Source organism: Grammomys surdaster, unplaced genomic scaffold (genome assembly GCF_004785775.1).
Source record: "Grammomys surdaster isolate TR1022 unplaced genomic scaffold, NIH_TR_1.0 99, whole genome shotgun sequence".
Taxonomy (NCBI): domain Eukaryota; kingdom Metazoa; phylum Chordata; class Mammalia; order Rodentia; family Muridae; genus Grammomys; species Grammomys surdaster.
The window spans coordinates 12,107,741-12,134,959 of NW_021604578.1; the positions used below are offsets into that span (position 1 = coordinate 12,107,741).

The window sequence follows — 27,219 nt, forward strand, 5'->3', positions numbered from 1 at the left end:
TTCTGTTTCTTAGTTCACTGAGAATTGATGTAATTTTTATATCTGTCATTTTGATATCCCTTTGCGTATTAAGTGTTTCTGTTACAGAAAGTCAGTTGATCTGTCTCTGTGTATGTGTGTTTCTGTGTGTGATCACCTGTTTCAACTCCTCCTACCTTGACTTCCTTGCAACAATGTTGTGTCCTCTTGAACTGTGAGTTAGTGTAAGCCCTTTCTGAAGTTGCTTTTGTCAGGATATTTTATCACAGGAACAAGAAAAGAAACTAAGGCAACTTCCATATGTGCACTGAATAAATATGGAGATAGACAAGGTAATGCAAGGTGTTTACATTGTCACAAAATGTATTACTATGACATTTTGGTGGGTATTTACTCAAAGGTTTAAGTGATTTTATTTATTCATCTTATTTTTACCTATGTTAGGTTTATTCCTTACCAAGCCCCAAAGGTAGCTTATAAAAAGGAAAGGCTTGTATTTGGCTCCCTGAGAGGATTCAGTTCATAACTGATTGGCCCCATTGCTCTGGGCTTTGGCACACAGTATATCAAGGTGGGGCTTTATGGTAGAGGAAGCACGTGCATATATGGCAGGTGGGTAAAACAGAGTGGAAGGCACTGGGGGACCACCATTCCCATCAGTGGCATATCTCCAGTGATCTTAACTTGTTGAGTAAAGTCCCTTTATAAAAAGTAGTGCTTAGTTTGGGTGCAAGCATGTGGATGGGCCTTTGTAGATCTAAACTGTATCAATATCAAATACTAGATTTTGTTTATGCCCTTTTCCCCTGTCTTTTGGTTTGTTTCGAGGTTTGTTTTGTTTTGTTTTGTTTTTACTGTTGTTGTGACACTCATGGTTTTCCTTCTTCAAGTTCTTTTTTGGTTTGGTTTTTCGAGACAGGGTTTCTCTGTGTAGCTCTGGCTGCCCTGGAACTCACGCTGTAGACCAGACTGGCCTCGAACTCAGAAATCCGCCTGCCTCTGCCTCCTAAGTGCTGGGATTAAAGGCGTGCGCCACCACTGCCCGGCTTCAAGTTCTTTTTATATATATTTGGTATCTTAAAACTATGTTTTAGACTGTTAAAGCATGATAATGGCTTCTAATCTAATTGGCTTCTAAATTCATCTTTAGAAAGCATGTAGCATAAGTTGTTTTACTAGTTTATTAGCCCAGTTTGTCATTGGAGGAACACAGAATTGATCAGAAAATTTAGAACAGAATAATTTTTCCCTCTTTCATCAGCATAACAATGATGATTTTGTGTAAAATTGTAATTTTTATTCTATTTTAGCATACAGTATTGTTTTTACTATATATAGAAATATTATTATACAGACTGAAGAATAATTTAGCCTGTAAATTACTTGACTTAAAAGCATGAAGATGAGAATTCAATTACTAGAACACACAAAAAAGAAAGAAGGAAGGAAGGAAAGGAAGAAACCAGACTTGGGCTTGGTGGCACATTTGCTGTCACCCCAACACTAGGAATTGCAGAGATAGGTGGATCCAGGGTGGGCTTGCTGGCTAGCAAACTAAGATAAATGCTGAGATCTTGGTCAGTGAGCGAACATGTCTGAAAAAATAAGAAGAGGTGACAAGTCCCTGAAGAATGTCGCCCAGGTTGCCCCAGGCCCCTGTGTGGGATGCATGCACACGAGACTGCGGAGTTCCAAGGGAGACTTGTGATGTCCTTGCTCTTGTTGGCAGGTGCTTTACACACTTTGCTCATTGCTTCTTAAACGAAGTGTTTTTATAGTTGAGTTGTGTTAATGGCATGAGTGGATGTCAGAAGTGTGTTGATTGTATTTTTTTCCCTAGGTTAGTGACATTGGAGAACAGCCCGTGTGTCACACCAGAACTGCTTCGTATATTTCAGAACATGTCACCTCTTCTTGGTATGTCTTCAGATCTTACTGAGATATTTGTTAATGTAACCACAGCCTAAAAGTATTTTTCCTTACCCCGTCAATATTATAAGTCCCATATATTGACAAGTCATAGTGATTTTATAGAAATCATTACATATATTTTTGAAGTAACTTTCATTGATTTAAAAGTAAACACTAAATAACATTGCTTTATGGAAAAATTTTCAACTAAACTAAGATATAACCTCATTACAAGTGGAGCTTGAACTTTGCCTGAGGCATTTTGTTTGAGAGCTCTACTCTATGCTACTTGAAGAATACATTTTAAAACTGCTTCTCTATACCATGATTTCACTCAGCTCACTTTACACAGGGAGTTTGGGCTGTCAGTTGTTGAAGCATTGTTCATACTTTTGTTTTGGCTAAGGAACCACTGAAGGTTTAGTGTCATATATAGTTTGCTGAAGTATTGCTTACAAATTAGCTAAACACACATAATATGCGTGTTGTCCCTGTCATCCTCATGCGGCCTCACACATGCTAGACTGCCTCTTTCCACTGAACTGTCAGTCCCTCAGTACTACACAGTTCCAGAACATCACATCTGGCATGAGTCTGAGGGATCTATGCACTTACTCTTTCTGTCTGTCAGAGATGTAGCAAGATGCTTCTCTAGTATCAGCATTATTTTCATAGTAATTAATAATAGTAAATCAGTACTTTTTCTTATACATGCGGAACCATTCTAAAGCATATAATAGCACTATTGTCTGTCTGTCTGTCTGTCTGTCTGTCTGGGTGGTGGGGAATGCTAAACCACAACCTGGTTAGTGCAACCTTCCACTGGCTTACATCCTTAGCTTAAAATTTCTTAAAAATAATGCTTTGATTATAAAGTCATCCCAATTCAATTGCACACCTAAATTTATGGCATATTTAATTATACACATGTATTAATTATACACAGTGAAGTTTACTGGCCCTTTGATTATTTTTTTAAAATTTGATTTTTAATTCTTGTGGTGTATGCTTATATGTATTGGTGTGTGTATGTGTACATGCACCTGTGGAGGCTGGGACAGGTATCGTCTCTGTTACTCTTGTATGTATATAATGAGTATGTGTTGGTGTGAATGTTTGTGCACATGTATGTGTGGGGCATCCATGTTCCCATGCATACATGCACGTCTGAAGAGGCTGTCAGATCCCTTGGAGCTGGAGTTACAGGCGTTTGCACGGTGCGCTGCTTTATTACTGGGTACGAGGACTTCAGCTCTGGATTTCCTGAGTGAATGGCAACTGCCCTAAGCTGCTGGGTCATCTCGTAACACCTTTATGTTTTGTGCAAGACAGGGTATGTCACTCAGCTTGGAGGTCACTGGTCAGCTAACCTTGCTGGCCAGTAAGTCTATGAGATCCTCAGTGCTCCACCTCCCCTGCACTGCAGTTAGTCATTCACTGCCATGACTAGCTTTTTATGGGGGCCGGTGTGGGTCCCCATGTAGGTCCTCATGCTTATATAGGAAGCCATTTACTCACTGAACTCTCTCCCCAGCTCTCAAGTCCCATTAAGACTCAGCCATAAAGCATCTTTAATTCTTGGTTAAAACTTTGTTGACTATTGTTCTGGGCGAGTGTTTAAGTAGAAAAACCCCAAATTTGGACCCTTTGCTAAGAATTTACTTACTGAGAAATTTAATCATAAGTAAGAATTCTAGTTCTGGCTTAGAAAAGTAGAGATTCTTTGAAAACATGAGCAGATATGAGCTAACACAGCTGTGATTGATTACAGTAGAAACTTTCAGGGGGTAGATGACCATGATGGCTAGATAGTGCCATTAATCACTTCATTTCTCCTTCCTTTCTCTCTGTCTCCTCCCCCTTCATTATCCATATCCACTTTCTTTTCTTGAGAGCTTTTTTTTTTTAATTTCCATTTCTTACTCCTCCTCAGATTAGAAGAATTCTCAAGTAATAACCCAAAGTCTGTTTTTCAATAAACAGCCCTTTGCTATTTCCCCATGACATGCAATCATGTCCAAAGGCAGTGCTGGCTACTTCCTGCTGATTTCCTAGAAAACTTTGTCTTTTAGTTGTTTTAAGGAAAAAAAGGAAGCGTGCTTAGCATGCCCTTTTGTCCTCTGGCACAGGCCTTGTTTATCTCTACTCTACCTAACTTGGAGATCTCAGGTAGTGCCAGTCTGGTGAGTGAGAACACCAGCCAGACCTATTATCTGAACCTTCTCATGAGTAAGGGTAAAGGCTTTCATGTTAGCTTCTTACAGCAACCCCACTCTGCCCTCTTTTCCGACTAAGAATTGAGTGTGTTTGGTTTCTACAAACTTTTATTTATAAACCAGGAAACCATAGGACCCAACTAAAATTTTGCTTTGAAATGAAAAGTCTCAGGCCATATGGTTTCCTAGCTTTGTTCTGAATGGACAAAAGGGAAGAAATGTCTCTCTCAATGGTTTTTATTAGTAAAAGGTGAATGAGAGAATACTATTAAAGGGTTTTGCCAGTTTTTAGATACTATTTTATGACTACTGACTAGATTAAAGTCAGGAAAATTTATAAAGAAAGCATGTAAATTGCTTTTATTTTGTTTTCTTTTTACTCAGGCTGGCATTGAACTCACAATCCTCCTGCCTCAACCTCTTGAGTGCTGGAACTATAATTGTGTGTCACCACCCTTGCTGTAACTTAGTTTTTTCTTTTTCACTTGTTTGTAGAGATTTTTCTTTTTCTTTTTCTGATGATAAAACATTATCAATCCTGTCTGATCTTCTATCCTAGAGCTTCCATCCAGCTGCCTTGCAAACGGTAAGCTGCATGCTTGCTGCTTCAGGAAAACCATAAAAGTCAAAATCACATTAGTAATCATGGTTAAAAACAAACTGAGTGCTTCATGTTGCCATAGCAACTTAGCTTTAAAGTGAATCATCACTTCACATATATTTTGAACAGCTAGTTAATTTGCTCTTTTAAAAACTAATTACTGTTTTGGCAGAATTAAGTTCAGAGAATCTCAGAACCTGCTTTAAGATCATCAATGGCTATATCTTTTTATCATCAACGGAATTTTTACAGGTATGTCAGAACACCTTTTGCATTGTTAATAATTATATATTATTATTTTGGGTTTTGTGTGGTATCAGGAAGTGCCTTTTCAAAGTTCAGATTTGGTCTGTTACTTTAGTGGGTAGAAATTTTATTTCCTTGTAAGTATTCCCACTGCAGGGAGTGTGAGATCAGCATCCAGTTCCACTGATACTGAATACAGAAAATGCACTATATATGTAAATATATACTCAGCAATTAGTGTATCAGTAACCTTATAATCTATCTTCTTCATTCTTCCTAAGAGGGGTCTTACTTGAAGTTGTTTGTTTAGACCTTTAGTACCAAGTCTTGACTAGAGTGTGGGGCTTTCCAGATTGAGTTTCATGCCTTTTCAATAATGTAGCTGTGTCTTACACCTTTGATTGGGTTTCAGACATATGCAGCAGGCTTGTGCCAGTCCTTTTATGAGCTGCTACCAGAGATTACTACAGAAGGTCAAGTCCAAGTGCTCAAGGTAGTGTCACTTTAAATTAATTGTCATGTGTTATTGGTGAGGCTGGACCTCCTGAGTATGGATGGTTGGAAAGGAGAGAAACTCATACAGTCCGAGAGGTGACTCAGTTTGGCTTAAATTCCTCTGTACCAAAGGCATCAAATTTGAATGTGTATACAAGTCACCTGGAGGTCTTGTTAAAATGCAGTTTTGGATTTCTAATATTTTTTTTGTTTTGTTTTGTCTTTTTTATAATTTATTTTATAATTTTATAAATATAAGAATTATAAATACAGTTTTTATTTTAAGTGCCATGTTGATTTGACTGCATGTATGTCTGAGTGGGGGTGTCACATCCCCTGGAACAGGAATTACAGACAGTTGTGAGCTGTCAGTGGGTGTTAGAATTAAACCTGGATCCTCTGGAAGAGCAGCCTGTGCTCTTAACCGATGAACCATCTCTCCAGCCCCTTTCTAATATAATTGTAGCTAACTGGAATAATGTCTATCCTAAAACCTTATTGGATAGAAATGAATTAAAGTCTTTTTACCAACTTGTCCTAAACCTAGCAACATTTGGTGTATCTTAAGTTTTCAGTTGTTTTGATAGTGTTCTAGGTATTAAGCCTGTGTCTTCACACATGGGAGGCAAGCCAATGAGCTACACCCTCACCATGGCAGCCTGCCTCCCAGACAGAGACTCAGATGTTAGTCTCCAGATGATAAACAGCAATAGTCACCACTGTTCTATTGAGGATAGACAGCCTTTTTAGTTTGTTAGTCTGCATTTGGGAAAATAATTTCACTGACTGTGCCTTAGTCAGTGTTTCTATTCCTGCACAAAACATCATGACCAAGATGCAAGTTGGAGAGGAAAGGGTTTATTCAGCTTACACTTCCAAATTGCTGGTCATCCATCACCAGAGGAGGTCAGGCCTCGAACTCAAGCAGGTCAGGATACAGGAGCTGATGCAGAGGCCATGGAGGGATGTTTCTAACTGGCTTGCTTCCCCTGGCATGCTCAGCTTTCTTTCTTATAGAACCCAAGACTACCAGCCCAGGCATGGTACCACCCACAATGGGCCCTCCCCCCTTGATCACTAATTGAAAAGATGCCTTACTGCTGGATCTCATGGAGGCATTTCCTCAACTGAAGCTCTTTTCTCTGTGATACCTCCAGTTAGTGTCAAGTTGACACAAAACCAGCCAGTACAGACAGTTTTAACTCTAGTAAGCTATTGAAGTTAGAGTGCTGAATTTGTTGGGATCATGTGTAGTTAAGAACAATAGCATGTAAACTGTATGTATATCTTTATATAACCTTCTGTGAAAGAAATATTATAACATGAATGTAATAGCTTACCTGTAAACATAAATGTATAACTATATTAAACTATATCATAATATACATGTATATACACATATGTATAGATATTTTACACGTGGAGTTTGAAAGCTATAGCTGTTAAATGTCTAATTTCTTAGCTGTGTTCTATGTCAAATAAGAGAATTACATTTCTGGCTAGTCAAAGTCGTTTTAAATTATCTTTTAGTTTTTGGTTTTGTTTTTTTCTAGACTGGGTCTCACTGTGTAGCTTTGGCTATCTTAGAACTGGCCTCAGACGCACAAAGATCCACCTACCTACCTCTGTCTCCCAAGTGCTGAGATTAAAGGCTTGCTCCATTATGCCTGGCAATGTCTTTCTATCTTGGCAATTGTATTTTTGTTAGGAAAGTTATGGCATTATGTTATATCTTCAAGGTGGGTTTTCTTTTTTTTTTTTTTATCTACTTTTATTTTATTTATATAAGTACACAGTAGCTGTCTTCAGGCATACCAGAAGACGGCATCGGATTCTATTACAGATGGTTGTGAGCCACCATGTGGTTGCTGGGATTTGAACTCAGGACCTCTTAAAGAACAGTCAGTGTTCTTAGCCACTGAGCCATCTCTCCAGCCCCAAAGGTGGGTTTTCTACCAATGGAACTCACTATAAAAATGTTTATTTCCTATTGACCAATACATAGCTGCTATAGATTTAATAGGAATAATAACTAGTTATCACTCTGTGTGTATTGTCTGTTCTTGGGTAGACACATTTAAATTCTAGATATTTATGTAAGTGTATTCATGGTTGGTTTGACTTTTAAGTTGGTCATATTTGGTATTATTTGTTAGTATATTCAGTCATTTACCCTGTGGGTCAGGAATTAGAAATTTTTTCTGGAAGTAGTTGAGTAAATGCTTTAGTCTATGAAACATTTAATTTGTTGTTTCAAATATTCATTATTGATATTGTCTGTGAGTTATCACTGCTAAAGAAAATTGTCATGTTATTTTAATAGTATCTATATATTTTAAGACCTTTACTAGACTCCTCTGTTTGTCTGCAAGTTTCTCCATTATCCAAAGTTCAAAGTTACTATATGCTCTATTGTTTCAGGTTTTAACAGCACGGTACTGATGGTTTTTATGTTAAAGATTTAGAGGTTCAGTATCAAGCACTGGATATTGACCTATTTCTTAGATACTCACCCTGTCCTACTACTTAAAAAGCTCTTGGCTATATTTGGGGCTTGGGTTTCATTGCTTTTTTGTATATATATACATAAGTGTATGTGTGTGTATTTTGTATGTGTGCAGGGGACAGGCCTGTCAGAGGACAGTTTGTTTGAGTTTGTTCCTTATACCATTTTGATCCAGGAAATTGAACTGTCACTAAAAACACCTTTCCCCACCAAGCTGTGCAGTAACTTGTTATGTAGTACCTCAAAACAGTGTTAATTATATTCAGCATATGTTAAGTGATTATGACAAAAGCTTCTCTCTTATATTTAAACACTTTCCAGACCAAACTTGAATTGAAGTTGTTTGGGGTTTTTTGTTTGTTTGTTTGTTTGTTTGCTTTCAGTAAAGCTTTTTTGTAATATTAGTAGTGAAGTCACTCTTGAAAGCTGACTTAGGAATTATTTGTTGTGGGCATTGTAAAACTTCAGAAAGGAAGATTTTAGGGAGTTCTAGGAAATAGTGCTTTTTATTGTACTTTTATGAAATAGAGAAGGTAGTATGGCTGTAGGGTAGCATAGCCAATAGCTAGATCAGAATATTGGCCTCGTTACCTCAGAGCTAGGTGAGGTGAGCAAGTTACTGCCTTCTCATTTCTGTCTGTGAAACAGGATTAGCTTTGCCAAGTTTCTAGGGCAAAGAATGGATTATTTGTGAGTGTATGTGTGTGTGTGTGTGTGTGTGTGTGTGTGTTTGTATGTATTGTCTATTCTTGGGTAGATACACACATTTAAATTCTAGATATTTATGTAAAAATATTATACACTGCCTAGTATAATAAGCTAGTATAAAAGTAAGCTATTAATCTAATTACAAAGTTGTCTCATTTTATAGTCAGCCTTTGGCAAACAAAACAAAACAAAACAAAAAACCCCAAAACAAAACAAACAAAAAAACCAAACCAACCCTAAAACCCAAACAAAAAAGCTGGTCAAATACACGTATAGACTAATTTCTTTGGTTGCTGGATTTTTGGCTTTAGAAAAACAGTCCAAATAAAATGTTTTTCCTACATGATTTCTTTTAAATAAATGCTTATTGAAAATAAGCATTCCGGTTGAAATGGCTCAGCAGGTGATGCCCCTGGCTACTGAACCTGATGGCCTGAATTGGACCCCAGATCCCCCATGATGGGAGGGGAGAACCAGCTCCCAGCGGTTGCTCTCTCACCTCCACATATGTGCTATTGCATGTGTGTGTACTCTTGTGGTGCAAGTGCATGCACCACACACACAGTAAGGAAGTAAATAAAATGAATTACACAAAAAATCTCTTAAGTGAATTTGCTTTTTAAGACAAGGCTAGTAATATAGCAGTAGCATATTATTAACAATTATGTGTCTAAGCTGGTTATTTAAAATTAATTATATTTGTTTATTGCTTTTGAGAATAATACAATCTTTTAAAAAATTTGTTATGAGGAATTTCAAACATAAGTACTATACACTAGCTTCATAACTTTAGTAACAAATCAGTTTCTTTTTCATTGAGCTTAAAATGGAAACAGTGACGCCATTTGTCTGCTTCACTTGTAATTTTATGCTTTTTTCATTGAATGAATCCATGCATACAGTTATCATCCAAATATGGTAAAATATTATAACATTTTATACAAAATGTAGGTTAAAACAGTGTAGTGCCCAAAGTAGATCATTAATGGATCGTAAATATTTGAGTTTAATATTAAGGACTTGATAATATGTGCTTAAGGCAATTGGAAAGAAAGCATTGCCATAGGTGAACCTTTGTTTGATTTGAAGTCACAGAAATGAGTTTATTTAATTAGTGGATATTGAGTAATAGGAATACACTAGCTAACACTAGTAAACGTTTTGAGCTTGTGATGTAAAGGCATATTTTAGGAAAATGATATGTTTATTTTATACTTTCATTTATAGTCTGAGAGAACTCTTATAGTTTAGTATAGCTCCTAACATTAGTTTCTTACTTTAGTTTTCAGTATCTCCTAGATTCTGTTTCTTAATATGCCAGCCAATATATTTTTGGTTAAGCACAACTGTTATAGTAATTTCTGATAGTGTTTGCAAGTAGCTTCTTTGTTCTTTGAAGCATAAAATTTCAATTTTAAGAAAATTGAACAAAGAGACCAGCATGTCAGGAGTCAGTGTTTTAGAGCAGAACTAGAGTTAACTCTTTGACTCAGTACAGGTTATTTACATGGGCACAGTAATTCTAAAAACAATTAAATTTAAGTTCTTAGCATTAATTTGAGATGCATTTGTACACATGTACCATTTTGAGTTTGGAAATTCTCATTTCTCACAGCCATATCCATATGCATTATTAAACCAACCTTCCCTTTATTATGATAAGGCTTAAAATGAATTGACTATTTTTGACTAATTCTATAACAACAGGTGACACCATTATTTACTGTATCCTTCATAGTTTTAAGCACATAGCATGTAGAGTACGTTATCTACATGTAAACTGTTTTTTTTCATTTTTTTTTCAGATAAAAAATTAAATAACAGAGGTAAATGTTCAAGGTCAGAGAGCTAGTAAGTATTGGAGTCATGATGTAAGCCTAGACATTCTGCTATACAGAGTGAGTTCCAGGACAGCCAGAGATACACAGAGAAACCCTGTCTCGAAGGAAAAAAAAAAAAAAAGAGATCCACAGTCAGTAATTTTTTATTCAGTGTAAAGCCAAATCAAGAATGTTGTCTTAGGAGGAAGTTAAAAACTTAGATTTTTGGTTTAAAAGAAGTCTGTTATAGGTATATCTTGAAAATAAGAAGATTAAAAACTACAATGCGGCAAGTTCTATTTGTATTGGCACACTGCTGGCTGGGGGGAAAAAAGAGGTGTATTCAACCATGAGTGAAGTCCTTTGCTAGTTTCAAATGAAGAAAACCTCCGTAGCTTTACAGTGATTTTAAAGTATAAGGCAATAGCACTGTCCATAATATTCATCTCTTTAAAGTAAAAGAAAAATGGAAATGAAGCAGTAAACCAAATTAATAGAAGTGCTTATCAAGCAGGAAATGGAAGAAAACTTGGAAGCTAGAGTTTAGACTGGTATAGATGTTTGATTAGATTTAAAGTAGTCAAAGGGCTAATCCTAATACTATGAGAACACAATCAAAACAATAAATCAAAAATTAAAACCTAAAACATTTAAGAGAAACTTTAAGAGAAAATGTGTGTATTTATTGTGATATTGTGGCAGTCACCTAAGAATACTTTGTTACATAGTATATAGTAAGTACAGTGGGTCATAACATAAAAGAAAGCAATCAAATTGATATTTTATAATGTTGCTGCTTTTAATAATGCTGGCATCATTTTAAAATTACAAAGTTTGTGACTGTATCTGTATATGTAGATATGTATAGTAGAAATAAGATTATTAAAGTCTGTAATTTTCATTATGAGAAATACAGGATTGCTCCATGTGATTTCCCACATGTATATTTCAAATTCAACATGTCAGAGCACATGTCATAGTTACTCTTAGTTTTCCAGTTCTATTAAAACATGGGACAGGAAAAAATGTAAGAATTATAAAGTCAAATAATGACATTTTTCTATATAATATTTGTTGTTTTGTTTTTGCATCAGGGTTTCACTATAACCCTAGCTGGACTGGAACTGGTTATGTAGAGCAGGCTGACCTTGAACTCCCAGCCAGAGAGCTGCCTGCCTCTGTATCCTGAGTGCTGGGATTAAGGGTGTGCACCAGCCTGCCTAGCGCTCTATAAAACACTTTAAGACAGTTGTTTCTCTACCTGTGGTTTCTGAACTTAATTTCAAAGATTTAGCCTTGAAGTGTTTATTGATTCCTTGTACAATACAGACTATAATTTACTGATGAAGGCAACGTACTAATGATAGTGTTGATTATATTTAATATATGTGAGTGATTTATATGGAAAAGTCTAATCCTCTAAACACACACAGGAATATTTGTTTCTTCTCATATAGAAGACTATGACACTTCTTATTCTGTTAATTCTGTTAGCTTTAATATGAGTATTAAAGGATATAATTCAGTCACCTAGATAGAAAAGGCTTCTTTATGAAGCCTTAATCAGCCACACCTTTGCCAGACATTTCTTCTTATTTAGGGTAGCCACTGGTGTTGCTTGTAGCTAACTATTTTGTGTATTTCATGTCTGGAAACAATATGTTTGAACTATCCTCTCCTGAGTTGCTGATGCTAGAAAATATTTAGGATGACTACTTTTCACCTCCGTTCTTGCTAGATCGGTATTTAGTGTTTATGATTTTTGTTTTCCTGCTCAAAATGAAATGGGTAATTAACTATGATTATTGTTTTCCATATAACCTAACCCTTTGAATTCTAGGAGATTAGTAAAGATTCTTTTATACTTTAGACAATAAACTGTGACAGACACTTCAGCTTATGTTCACACACAGCAACTATTCTGTTAATGTCCTTGAAAATCTGTCTTCCAGAGCCTCATTGGCCTTTTCTTTTTCTTTTCTTTTTTAAAAAGATTTTTGTTATGTATGTAAGTACACTGTCGCTGTCTTCAGACACACCAGAAGAGAGAGCATCAGATCCCATTACAGATGGTTGTGAGCCACCATGTAGTTGCTGTGAATTGAACTCAGGACCTCTGGAAGAGTAGTCAGTGCTCTTAACCACTGAGCCATCGCTCCAGCCTCCCATTGGCCTTTTCTTTCAAGACCTTCCTTTTTCAGAGTTGTGGCCCTTCTTACTTTATGTTTTCTGAAATTTGACAGTGGTTTGCCTGAAGATGGCTTTTTTTTTTAATTATATATGTCACTGAGGAGTCCCTGTTGTAGACTCATTTCTGTTCTCTACAGAACATTCTCTGCTCTTCCTTTGGGTGAAGGCCAGTGGTCCAGATACTAAGACCCTAGTGTATCTGGCTCTTGGTATTCAGTAGACTTTACTCCTGCATTCTTGCCTTCTTCCTTTTCAGTCCTCATTGTCTTTCACCATGTTTTTAGCTTCTTTTTTCTCATTCCTGAAGGTGTATGGTTCTGCTCTTTCCTCTGCTTTTAAGTGGAGAGTGTTATATGAGGTGACTTTGGGTGTTTCTCAGTCCCTCGGGTTTCAGCTTTGTCTGGTCTGATCAGTCACTAAGGTGAAATATATATGACACATTCCCTCTCCTAATAATTTATTGATATACCTAACTGGATTCATTCTTTTTTCTTTCTTTTTTTTTTTTTTTTTCTATGACAGGTTTTCTCTGGCTGTCTTACAACTCACTCTGTAGACCAGGCTGGCCTCGAACTCAGAAATCTACCTGCCTCTGCTTCTCAAGTGCTGAGATTAAAGGTGTGCGCCACCACTGCCTGGCCTGTGGATTCATTCTTAACAATATTGGTTTTGTGGCCAGTTTTTCCAGTAATAAAAGCAGTGCTTTTGTTGGGTGTGATGAAATATGCGTGTAGTTCTAACACTCAGGAGACAGGCAGGATCAATAATACGAGGGCAGCGTGGACTACATAGCAAGACCCTGCCTTAAACTGGAGAAAATGAAAGCAAACCAATCAAAGCAAAACATAATAAAACTCAAACCCATCACAGAAGAATGCTCGCGATGCCCTTTGCTTCTTCTGTTCGTGGGGCATTTTAAGGTTGCTTGTTTATATTGCAAAGGCCAGAACTTCATAAACTGCATGTACCTGGATTATCATAGTATGATTAAATGTGACTGCAAAGTATATATATCTGTGCCTAAATATTATACATTTCATATCAGCTTACTTGTTATAAAAAATAACAGTATTTTGTGAAAGTGTGTCTAGTGCCAGAATATTGCATATCTCAGGAATTTACATATGCTTTCGAGGTTGGTCTGTGTTAATTTATTGCCTTGTTTACTAATCTGTGTTTTGTGTGAAACAATGAATTGCACTGTTGAATATTATCGTGTGTATTCTGGGATTTAGGTTGTGGAAAATGCCCTTAAAGTGAATCCAGTATTAGGCCCACAGATGTTTCAACGAATTCTACCCTATGTTTTCAGAGGTGTTATTGAAGGCGAGGTAAGATTCTCTTCAGCTTCTGTGGATAGCATTGGACTCCAGGTCCTGCCTTTAATTACTCTTTTGCATTAGAAAAACTACGTCTTTTTGTTGTTGATAATTGTGAAATGAAAGCTTTATTATTTGGATCATATTTAGTTGAGTAAATTTTGAGGATAATAATATAATTTGCTATGTTTCCTCATGTAAAAACTATAGATGTCTTTGTGTCTGTTTGTGGGTAGGGTGGGTATTGGTGCATATGTGTTCTTGTGTGCACATGGAGGCCAGAGGCTGTGTTGTGCCTTTTCCTAATTTCTTTCCACTTTATTTTTTAAAGTAGGGTTAGTGGCTTTCTCTCTCTTTCTGCCTCTCCCTCTCCCTCCCCTTCCTCTTTCCCCCTCTCCCTCTCCGGCCTGACCCTTTCAACTTGAAGCTTGCCATTTGGCTAGACTGGCTTATGAACAAGTCCCCGTCTTTATGCTTATACAGCAGATACTTTACCCAGTGAACCATCTCTAATCGCTAGTTTCAACTCCTAATTTGTGTAACAATAAGTAGTAGCGATATAAACACATAATACACATATAGTGTTTAGAAACTTTGTAAGAATTCAAGCAATATTGACAGATTATACTTCACAGAGCAACACAAAGATAATTGTTGCTTTATGTCCCTGAAGGAAAATGTTATTTTTTAAATGTTGATACTATATCATTGAGTTTTTTTTAGTTTTAATCATTTATAGTTGTACCTTAACACCATTTTACATGCTCTGTATTTTAATTATTAGAGGTATCCAGTAGTGATGTCCATCTATCTTGCGGTTATGGGTCGAGTCTTACTACAGAATACCAGTTTCTTTTCTTCACTTCTTAATGAGATGGGACATGAGTTTAATCAGGAGGTAAGAGTCTGCATGCTTAAATTTAAGGAAGTCTATGACCATGTATGTATGTATGTATGTATGTATGTATATATGTATATACACACATATGAGATAGTTGATGAAATAGTCAATCTTTACATAAGTTCTTTTGAAGCATTGAAATCTTTACATTATGAATTTTTTAACAATATGGATTTTACCTGTTGCCTGGAGTAGAAGTAAGAACAATGGGACTAGAGGAATGGCCCAGCAGTTAAGAGAACTGACTGCTCTTCCAGAGGTCCTGAGTTCAATTCCCAGCAACTCACAACCATCTATAATGGCATCCAGTGCTCTCTTCTGGTGTGTCTGAAGACAGCAACAGTGTACTCATATACGTAAAATAAATAAATCTTTTTTTAAAAAGTAAGAACAGTGGTCGTGTAAGTAACAGGTAAAAAAAAAGTCTTGTAGTTTGTTCTCATCCAAAATTAGTAATTTAATTTTTACTTAGCTTTAGAATAGAATTTTGATTTATTTATATCTTTAGTTTTCTTTACTAAGTCATAATCTCAGACAGAAAACTTTAAATATATTTATGAGCTATTGTATTTCATTCCTATAATGAAATATGGTTTTAATTTAAAACCATAGATTGAGGACATTTCTATTCTCATTATAATGGAAGGTGACTTTTGAAACAGCATAACTGTATTTAAAAATCAGTTGTGTGACCAAATAGCATATGTAATATTGTGTAAGAATTTGATGTTTTCAATGCGTGTATTTAGACTGGAGGGAGACAATGATGCAGTCTGTGACCTATGATGGAAATAAATCTGTTTTAGGAGACCCAGGGTAAATGAGTGCAAAGTTTACCATGGAGAAGTAAACCACAAATTTGAGGTCCTAGCCTTTGTTTCAGGGAATTGCTAGAAGAATTTTTTTTCATTAGTCTGTTGTTTTTAACCAAGATAAGAATTATTTAAAAGTTTGTTCAGTTTAGTTCAGCAATTTTTTTGAGTGATTCTAGCAATATACTTCACAGCATAAATTTTATGTGTTTCAGCAAATAGTGTTTTAAATCTACAAGAACTCAATGATAACATTTGTCATTCTATCTCATCTATGAGGACTATGAGAGAGCTGGTGAGAGTCTATCCTATGAGTATATGGGCAAGTTGGAGTGCAGGGCCCACCTCTCTGTCTCAGTCTGATGTCCCAGGGGGACAGTACTTGGCTCTTACTCATCCCACGCACGGCAGACAGCCCTCGCTAGGCACTGGGCAGAGTCCACTAGAAAGCTCCTAGTCTCTTTTAAGGAGAAAAGTACTTAAATACTTTAATAATATGAGTGAGCGTTGTACTAAAAATACAGTCAATATAGTACAGAAACAGAAAAGCTATCAACTACATTAACAGAGCAGCAGAAAAATAAAATGACCTGTAGTTCTGTATCAACATTGAATGTGGTTAAGTTCAAATATATTTTAGTAAGATATTAAGTAATTTAATTGTAATTAAACCATAGATAGTTCTGAGCTTTTTGAAAAGCTTTAAAATATGAAACATTAAAATTACAGTTCTTATTGAACAGTCAAAATAACCTAGCAGCTTTAGTTCTCATATCAAATCACCATGTAAGAGCCATCTCATTCACCCTTTGCAACTTTGAAAGAAAGTACTTTTGAAACTTAAGAGACTTTAAGTATTATTATGGAAACAGTCTGCTAACCTTTATCTTTAGCTTCCTCTAGTCTTAATTTTCCTTTCTTTGTTTCCCAATTTTGCTTTCCTTTTTTAAAATTTGAATTTTTAAAATTTTTATTGTTTTTAATTTTGTTTGCATATGTGTGGTTGTGTCCACTTAAGTGTGGTGCCCACAGAGGCCAGAGTCCCCCCTAGAGCTGAGTGCCAAGTAGTTGCCAGCTGCTTTACTGTGTGTGGGTGCTGGGAATCAAACTCACGGCCTCTGAAAGAACAGAATGGCCTATGTGCTTGCCTACTGAACAATGTCTTCAGCCCTGAATTGTATTGTTTGAGTTTTAACTCTATTTGTGTGTGTTCTTTTGTACAGTTTATTTTGGAGGGACAGACAGCCACAATTGAGGTTCATTCTGATGTCTGACCCCTTTAAAATGTCTTGGTGTGTAAGTAAGCACCTTGTCTGCTTAGATGTTAGATTCCTTCACTGCATTTTATCAACAATAGCAATGCTGGAGCTGTTGTTGGCCCTGCTTTACATAGGAACAGGAAATGTGGCCTTGGCCTTATCTGTCCTGTTGACAGTTCTTTTATTTTATTTTATTTTATTTTATTTTATTTTATTTTATTTTATTTTATTTTATTTTATTTTATTTTATTTTTTACCAGAAGTTGTAGTAGAAATGTAAAAGGAATAATTTGGGCTTTCCATCTTTAGGCTATTCAAGTGTTTGGCTTAAATACTTAAACTTCTGTATTGTTCTAGGACCCAGATTGTATGGTATGAAACCTCTTCAGGGTATTTTATTTTTGGAGTTATATTTGAGTTTTAAGTAATCATGGATGTTTCCTTACAAAAACAGTTAGTTTAGTCTTTTAATCTCTTCTTGTTCCTTTTAGGACCCCATGATCCTAGCCATTAACCGTTTGTTTTATTTAGCAGTTTCTTGAGAGTACCTTTCTCTCCGGTGCTGCAGAATCCTTTCATAGTGTGTTACCCTTTACCCAGAGCACCCCAGCCTCTCATTTTGTTTTGATTTCTTATCACTTTTATTCTAGCATAAAAATTATATTTTCTGGGAATCTGCTCCAATGTCCTAAGCTTTGGTTTTGCTCACTTGTTCAGTAATTTTGGGAGTAATATTATCAAGGCAAGTGAAGTACGAAGCGTGAACACTTCCTAAAACTTTGTGTCCTCTGCCCCTTGAGTGCTCATCCTAATTCTGGGCCTGCTCCTATCTAATGACTGAGCTGTGGCTTGTGTCCCAGGCGCAGTCTTGGTTTTTATAAAGGCCATGGAATAAGAAGAGAGTTTACATTTTGTCAGTTCAAAGATAAACACAATGGTAATATATACTGACATGAAAATTATGGCTTTTGTGTAGGAGGACAAATGACATGTCGTTTGTTTACATGTTGTTTATGGTGATATGGAGCTGAGTAATTGTTACTGAGACTATATGGCCCACAAAACTGAAATACCTGATACTTGACCCTTTATAGAAAACCTTGCTGACTTCTCTAGCCCAGCTGCTTACTGAGTAAGTTCCGTGCTGCCCAGCTTACTGTTCAGTGTTGCTGTTTATTAAATATTTTTTATAATAAATGAAATGTGTTTTAAATAAAATTACACTGAAGTATTTAGTTTTGCTGATTTAATTTTTATATAAACTCTGTATATCAATGTAGCCTTCATTTTTATCAATTATGTTTTTATCTTTTCATTGTTTGGTTTGTTTTCAAGATAGTATCTTGCTCTGTAGATTAGGCTGCCCTCAAACTCATTTGTAGGCTAGACTAGCCCCAAGTTACTGCCTCAACCTCTCAAGTACTGGATTATTGGCAGAGCCCACTACACTTGTCTTATTAGTTACATTTTAATAATAAAAAACTCCATAGTTACTTTTATAATGGCTGTGATTTGCTTTTTAAATTTTGTTTACCATATATTAATTTTAGTAAAATTTCATATAGCATCTGTACCATTTATTTTAAATTGAAGACTTGGTGGTATAAATTAGATTGTTATGCTCCAGATATAAACTAAACTGACTTGATCAAGAGTTGTAGTAATAATATTACAATACCTCTAAACCTAAAGGTGTATCACCTGTTCTACTTATTTAGTAATTAGGTTTAAACAACATACTGATCTATGTCCTAATATACCTTAGTAGTTATTAAAAATAATATACAGGGCCTAGAGAGACTTGTTAGTGGTTAAAAGTACAGACTGCTCTTGCTGAGGACCTGAGTATTGTTTCCAGTCCCCACATGGACAGCTCACAGCTGCCTGTAACTCCAGCTCTGTGGAATCCAGTGCCCTTTTCTGGCCTCCCTGAGTGCCTGCTTATATGTACACAAACCCCAGCACAGATGCCCTCATGTACACATAATTTTCAAATCTTTAAAAATGCATAGAAATCTAAAGTCATTTTTATTTCATTTTAAATGGCACAATTACTGACAAATAAAATTGTATTTGTCTGTTGGACAAGACTCAAATTCTTAAATCATGATATTGCATTAGACATATGCACCTTAATTTTCCATTCCACCGACTTTGGGGTTCTACTGTAAGGAAAGGAGTTAAGAAGATGTCAGTGTTAGAACTGGGAACTGTGTTGAGTTTAGTAGGTCTTGAAGCACCATGCAGATGTTGCTGTTTTGATCATTTTAAATATTCTTTGAGTTCATAGACCATCTCAGGTGCAATACATCGTGTAGGGAACTCAAATATAAATAGATTTCAACTAGCAGCTGCTTGCCTGTTCACTAGAAATGGTCTAATTACTAACTAAGAAAAATGTAGCAGTCTTAAAGTAGAAAAGAATAAGAATGAACAGTGGATTTTATATGTCTAGATTTTTAAGGTAGAGGTTTGCCATTCAATATTTATTTTCTTAAAGTAGAAGTAGAAACCTATTTATAAATAAACCTCATAAACAGATCAGTTTTCGTGATGTTTACCAGAGAGGGAAAGAGAGGAGGATGTCTACCAAAAGGCAGATCACTGTGGTATTACTCAGACCTACAAGCCTTTTTTTCCTATCAGTGTCTACCCTCGTGTTGGGACGCATCAGTGAGCGCCTTTGCCTGCTGAGTCAGCATACAGATCTGTCATCTTTCCCATTTGCTAATATGTGCATTTAGTTTACCTTCAGTTTCATTGGTTTTTATAGCTGTTATAGGAAATGTTTTACTTGTTTTCCTCTGAGAGTACAGGTTGGGGTTATAGTTAGCCTGGTCCTCTGAGAGGAGGCATAGCAAATCAGACTGGCAGATTTACAGAACATTGAACAGTAATCATAAATTTGAAAGAAACTCTTCTAAATACAAATATGTGTACTTTTTCAGTATGTCAGGAAGATGGTCTTGATTTATTTATTAAATGATATTACTCAAAATACCATTGTCTACATACAGGTTTTGAATACTTGTCTTTGTCTCTTATGATCAATTGTGGTCAATTTTTGTTTTTTCTTAAATTTCTCTTCAAATCAAAGCTTGTCCCAAGTTTCACAACTTTTGTATTTGTATACTTGAACTTTAACCATCTCTTAGGTTTTAGTTGTCGACAGCACTTACTCATGTTCCAATGAAGTTTCTAATATTGTGAGATGTCTCTTTTCTTCCAGATGGACCAGCTTTTAGGAAACGTGATTGAAATGTGGGTTGATCGAATGGACAACATCACACAGCCCGAAAGAAAGAAACTTTCAGCTTTGGCTTTACTTTCTCTTCTGCCTTCTGATAATAGGTAAGAAAATGAAATCTTGATTTCTTTCTTTTTCCTTTTCTATATTTTTATGTGTATGGGTCTTTTCCCTGCATATGTGTGTGTTCACCATGTGTGTGTATTGTCCTTGAAGGCCACAAAGAGGGTGTTGGATCCTTTGGAACTGGAGTTACAGATGGCTATGAGCCACCATGTGTGTTCTGGGAACCTCTGAAAGAGCCAGCTTTCTAGCCCAAAGCTGGTTTCTTTTAAAGCATAACATAGCTTGGCATTGTGTCATACAGCTATAATCTCAACACTCTGGAGGCTAAGGCAGCCTGGGCTATAGCAAGAATACCTTAAAGGAAAAAAAGAGCAAATAATAAAATGATTATTCAGATGTCTCTGGGTGCCTGAGAAGCATACTTCCCAAGCCCTTAGTTTCAGTGGTGAGTACAAATGGTAAGTTCTTGGGTCACCACCCCATCTCTAGATAAATACCTTTTTTTACATGTTTCTTGCTGCAGCCACTCTGCAAAGACTGCCACCTTCACCCCTACAACACCCACAACTTTAGTTTGAATTTTAAAGACATAAAAGCAGCGCTAGAGACTTGATACTGTGTGAGAAAGATGACTTCAGTGTATTAGATCTTTATATTTTAGGGAATTTTCAGGGACTCATTACCTAATGATAAATTAATGACATAAGTCCACTAATTTTTTTTTGCTGTTGTTCAGTATAATTTCAGATATTCTTTTTGTTTTAACAGTTTCATAGCTAAAATATTTTACAAATTCTGAACGTTCAGTTTGAATTCTTCTGCCTTTTAAAAAGGCATATATTATTTATGCATAGAGGATAATATTTACCTCAGCTGATTTTTTTAATGAAAATAATGTGTAGGCTTATTTATATATGCCTTCTTTTAATGTTTTCAAAGGAATTTTTCTTAAAACTCCTAGGTTAAATCAAAACTATACCTTATAGAAACAATTGATAGTAATCCTTTGGTGTCTCCTCTAAATTGGCAATCCATTTTCCAACGTAAGAAACATTTAGTATGTGTGTTTTTAAGAGTTTCATATAGACATGTGACATGAATTTTGAATTTTATTTGTTTTAACTTCAAGTATGTCCTATTGGGGAGTGGCTAATGTAAGCGCATTGGCTGATTTAAACAGGGATTAATAAAGCCACAAAATGTTTTCCTTGCTTTCCTGGAGAAAACGCTTTGCGATAAATTTTTGTGGGTATCAGATATACTATGTTTGCTTTGATTGGTCGTAATTCTCATCAGAAAAACAGTGTATGCAGTGTTCGTATGTAGGAATTTATGTATATACTTTTATAAACTCTTGAAGGTTTGCTTGTTTTTTGTTCAAAGACAGTGTCTGACTATGTAGCCTGGTTAGGTTGATCAGACTGTGCGGGGGCCAGGCTGGAACTGAACACAGGTGACCCTTCACCTCTGCTTTTTGACTGCTGAAATCTACCACAACTGGATGTTTTAGTGATTAAAAAAAAAAAAAAATTAGACTTGTAGTATTGTAAGGTAGAAAAGTGGGTTCCAAAGAGTTACTTTTCTTTTTTTTTGGTTTTTCGAGACAGGGTCTCTCTGTGTAGCCCTGGCTGTCCTGGAACTCACGCTGTAGACCAGGCTGGCCTCGAACTCAGAAATCCGCCTGCCTCTGCCTCCCAAGTGCTGGGATTAAAGGCGTGCGCCACCACTGCTCGGCAAGTTACATTTTTTTTTGATAGTTATGAAAAAGGCACCAAGGATAGACGTTTTATAAAAAGAAACAGGGTCTGATTCACAGTGTAGGAAGCTTGAAGTTCAAAATCTTGTAGACCCTCCTTGGTTTCCTGCCTCATGAGTTTTGGTTGGATTAATATGATTGGTCCTAAGTGGATATTCATCATAGTAGACTTAATTCTTTATCTTTAAAAAAAAATTGTGTTCATTTTGTTTTTTAAATTATACAGAGGCTATAAGGCCATTTTCATGTGAGTACATAATGTACTTGAAGATATTCCCCCATTTTCATCTTTTGAACTAAAATAAATCTTTTGTAGTATTTTATCCATAAATCCTTAAGTTCAAGGGAAAGATTTTGAGGCAAAATTCAGCTGTCTTTTCTTTGTTTTTAGTTTTTGTTTATTTTTCTCTTCCTGTCCTTATTTGGGGCTGGAATCCTGGGCCTTGCACATGCTAGGTAAGTGTTCTAACAGTGAGCTGCTCTCCTAGCTCTTCCTTTTTATAGCAGCTCACTCATGGGAACTAAGTAGTGGTGTCCAAAGGAACTACAGTAATCCCTTCCAAGGGTAATGTCCCTTAGGACCTCATCACCTGCCTCTAGATGCCACTTCTGAGATGCCACCCACCCTCAGCATTCTCTGTGGAGAGTCATGTTCCAGGCAGACTAGTCCACTTTTTGTGGTAGAAGCAGGTTTTAAGTGATTCTGCCAAGCTGCCCCTTCCCTGGGGAAGCTTCCTTGATACAAAAGTTTCTGGCTTATATTTGATTGATTGTTGTTTACTGGTCGAATATTTTGAATGACATAAAACCATACATAAGCATACTTTGGTGTTTACAAATCCTGATGCTCATGTTCAGATCTTCTGTCACTTTCACTGTAAGTGAGTTATTGAGCTTCTTTATATCTGTCTCTTTAGCTATGAAGTTAGGCTAATAGTGCATCGTTCAAAGCACTGATGCTGGTGTTGGAACAATTCATCTAAGACTTTGGTGCATCCTTCCCATATGTTAATTGTGTTATGCAGTTCATGGGAGCTAGTGAACATTTCTTGTTTTTGTTAATGCCACAGTACCTACTGTATTTATTGTGTATTATTTATTACAGTTTATGCTGTTGTCTTTTTTGTTCAGAATGGAAAATATATACACTTAATGTTCATGTGTAAAAATAATTATTGTATTCTACCAAAAGAAACTTGTTCTTAAATTAGGGTGTGCCTAATATTATTTCCACATCTCTAAACTCTTGCTGATGCATGCAGTGTCATTTTCACAGAAACCTTTAACTATTTTGTGCCTGTGTAGACAAGTAGTAGGTAATGTTGGATTTGGCATTTATAAAGGCATTATGTATTCTGTTAGATTTTAATAAATTAAATTTATTTATTTTGTGTGCCAGTATGTGTGCCATGGAAGGTGTGTAGATATGAGAGGATAGCATGGGAACCAGTTTTATCCTCCTACAAAGTAGGTCCTGTGAGCTGAGTGCCAGCCTTGGTAGTGGATGCTTTTACCTGCTATGCCATCTCCTAATCTTGCCCCTAATCTATTGGTTTCTCTGTTCTAGTTGAATTTAAGTCAGTTTGTATAGACACAGACAGTTGTTTTCTTTCTGTGGACATTTGTCTAAAGTCTTCACTTAGTGGTTGTATTTTTATTGTTAGAAGTGGAATGTTGCGATTCGGAAAAACATTTAACATGAAGAACAAGTTTCTTTTGGTAGAATGCAATAGTTTTATTCAGTTTCTTAAGGTTATTTATAGTTACTGAAAGAGAATTTTGTAGACTTACCAAGTGACACCCTTCCCCCTGAAATTAGTAGTTAAAGCAATACACAGAAACAATTGAAGTAGACAGGCTACGGAGGAGAAGGAAACCTTCATGTTGTTCTGATCTTATCTTGTGCATCTTCCCGTTATTTTGAATTTAATAGACTCATCCTTTAACTCTTTCCTATTTGACTTGTAAGGTTGAAGACACAAGACAACTTTTGAGAGTTGTTCTCTCCTTTCACCTTGTTGAGACAGTGTCTCTGATTTTTTTTTTTTTTTTTTGCCATGCTGCATACTCCAGGCTACCTGGCTTGAAAGCTTCTACATGGTTCTCCTTTTCTCATCTCTCAGTATAGAAGTGATGAGATTACAGATGCATGCCCTTGCATCTAGCTTCTTTACATGATGCTGGGATCCAACTCAGGTCACCAGGCTTGTAAACCAAGTGTTTTTACCTACTGAGCTGGCTGGCTGGCCCCTAAATCTTTATTTAAATAAAAAATTACATTAGATTCAGATTGCTTTTCATGCTAAAGTACTTTTCATGCTAATTCAGATACTCATGTAGAGTGAAAAGTAATTCAGGAACCTCTTTTACTCTTTCCCAACTTTCTCTCCCTCCCCTCCCCCCTTGTGTGTGTGTTCATGTTTCATATGTAAACATGTTTGTGTGTGGGGATACATTTGCACATGTGTTTGAAAGCTGTCTTCTTCAGTCTTTCTCCAGTTTGTTTTTTTCAAGATAGGATCTCTGACTGATTTAGGTAAGATGGCTGTCCAGCAGGCCTTGGGGATCTCCTCCTGTCTCTGCCTTCCTAATGCTGGGGTTGTAGTGTATGGAGCCACATCGACTTTTTTGACATGGATGTTAGTGATGATCACTCAGGTGATCATGCTTGCATAGTAAGCACTTAACCTACCTAGTCATCTCCCCAGTCTCTTCTCCCTATCTTTTTATACAAAGATAGACTTATGTTAATAATTTGGTAAGGAACTTTATATTATTTTCCAACCCAGGGCACATGCCTTAATATCTTCAGCAACTAATTGATAGTAATCGGTATTCTGTATAGAAAAACATTTTAAAAAATTTAAACAGAAAATATCAGGATGTTGTATTAATATTTTGTTCATTATTCTAAATTATTAGTTGACTTTATGTACTTTTTAAAAATGAATAAATCTTCAATAAGTGTTTGAAAATAAGTATGTCAATGCGCTTAACAACTCTTGGTGTGGCAGCACACGCCTTTGATTCTCGACTCAGGAGGCAGGGTTAGGCAGGTCTCCTGAGAGTTCAAGGCAAACCTGGCTTCTGTGTACAGAGGGTTCCAGGCTGGTCAAGATTACATAGTGAGAGCCTGCCTCAATTTCTTTTTTTTTTTTTTTTTAAAGATCACATTATTTCATATACTTTCATTTCAGTGTGCTTTTTCATTTAGTAATTGTGTTGTTGTGCATCTCTGTCAGTCATTTGTCTTGCAAGCATAAGGCCCTGAGTTCGGATCCTGAACTCCTACCTTAAAATTTTAGCTGTGATCCTATCTCTGGGGACTAGAGACTGTCTCTGGAGCTGTCAGTGAGCTCAGATTCAGTGTGAGAACCTGGCTTAACAAGCAAGTTATAGGGTAACAGGGACACTGGTGTCGGTTTCTGACCTTCCACGCCCACACAAACACACATGGAGATAGTGTGTTGTTGGGAACTAGAGACTTCTTATTTAGATTTTTGAATACCTCAAGTTTTCAGGCATTTGGCTTTAAAATCCTCTTTCAAGTTATAGGAACTGCTTAGGTGTATATATTAAGAAAATTGAATGCATTCTGGAAAAAAAATACTTTCCTGTGATTTCCTTTCAACAATACTTTTGAAGCACAGATAAACTTGCTTCCTGTCTCTCAGTTTCCTGTATCCATGGCAACCCCTGTTTTACACATTGGTTGTAGAGGAACCAGTGTGAAGAGTGGCGTTTCCTGCACAAGCCATGACTTTAGAATTCAGAAAAGGTGGTGTGCTGGAGGTCAGCAGTGGCCCCGAGAGAGCTGAGTTAAGGAATGGCGCTCGCTTGCAGTTAAAACAAAAGCCTAATGCCAAGCGACGGTATGACGTCCTTATTCTTGGTAAGATTATTTACGTATAGTCATTTAGCCGAGAGAATTTTGTGGTAAGCTACAGCTTGCTTTTTCTGTAGTGTTATTAGGCTCAATGTTGATTATGGGGCATGTATCCAAAAATTGCTAGCCTCACTTCATTTGTTACGTGTGTCAGACTTGGTTCTGATAGTTTATCTTAGCAAACATTTTTCAGTTTGTTGAGTTTGAATTATCTTTGCTAAAGAATTGATTTCATAGCTGTGTTAGCAGTTCTGTTCCAAATGTTCACTGGAGCATACTGTCACCCATAATATGTGTTACACACAGTTTTGGCTTATCCTACTTTAAATGGATTACTGAAGTTTCAGTATTTTGATACTTTCGTTTTAAGACCTTTCTGATAATTTAAAGTTTTGTCTTAGGAGTCAGTTCTGTTGTGGAAAAAAAATAGATTGGATTACATATGGATTTTTATTTTCTCTTTTTTGCCTGTGTTTATTTCTGGTTGCTACCTGCTTTTTTTTTTCTTCTATTTTTACTTATTTATTTTTTTAAATATCATTATTGTTTAAAGGAATACTGGGATATTTGTATTCTTACCAACTCTTCATGGAAGACAGACTAATCCAGTCCTTTCATACTCCTTAGAATTTTCCTAAAAGTCCTTTTTTTTTTTTTCCTGTATCTGATTGGGAATAATGTCTCATGTAAGTGAAAGTGGATTAATTACTTAATTCTTTTGCAGAATTCTATTTGGGTAACTATCATGTGTGAATATCTTAAAGGCTTTGTTTTGTTAAGCCATTTGTATCTTCTATCTCTAAACAGTTTTATAAACTGCTTAATGCCTGAAGTATTTAAGGGGTGATGAGATCGTCATGGTCTGTATTTGTGGTCTAACTGGGTGTCTTTTGTTCCAAGGAAACTGTTCGATGAACTGTAAATGTCCACACTTACAGAGGACTCACCACTGTACTTATTATAGTTAGGACAGTTGTTCCCAGATTCTTGACTTATTGAACAAAAAAAATTCAAGGCTATAGATCTCAGACTTTCAGTATCTCATACTGCTTGAATTATTTGTATCTAAAAAGTAATATTTTAACAAAAATACCATTAAATGTTTTTTACAAATTTGAGACTGTCTTCATGTTATGCCTTTTGCGTGTATCAATGAGTTATTGATGGAAAGAGTTATCAATGTAAAGTATTCCCTCCTAAAGCATGTAAGGATTATAAATGTTACTAGGGTTGGGTTTAGTAAAATTAACAATCTTAAATATTTGATTTTGACTGATAATTATTTAGAAAATTTAAACCTG

General features: G+C 36.1%; 1 protein-coding gene across 2 annotated transcripts in view; it reads left to right on the forward strand.

Moving 5' to 3' along the window:
• Nucleotides 1–27,219, forward strand: part of Ipo11 (importin 11) — a 137,047-nt gene that overhangs the window by 68,142 nt on the left and 41,686 nt on the right. For both annotated transcript variants that reach the window (XM_028783923.1, XM_028783928.1), the window contains exons 22-27: nt 1,820–1,896; nt 4,880–4,959; nt 5,366–5,446; nt 13,908–14,003; nt 14,776–14,889; nt 20,193–20,314. In XM_028783923.1, the coding sequence (XP_028639756.1) occupies nt 1,820–1,896; nt 4,880–4,959; nt 5,366–5,446; nt 13,908–14,003; nt 14,776–14,889; nt 20,193–20,314 (570 nt within the window). The remainder of the gene's footprint in view (nt 1–1,819; nt 1,897–4,879; nt 4,960–5,365; nt 5,447–13,907; nt 14,004–14,775; nt 14,890–20,192; nt 20,315–27,219) is intronic.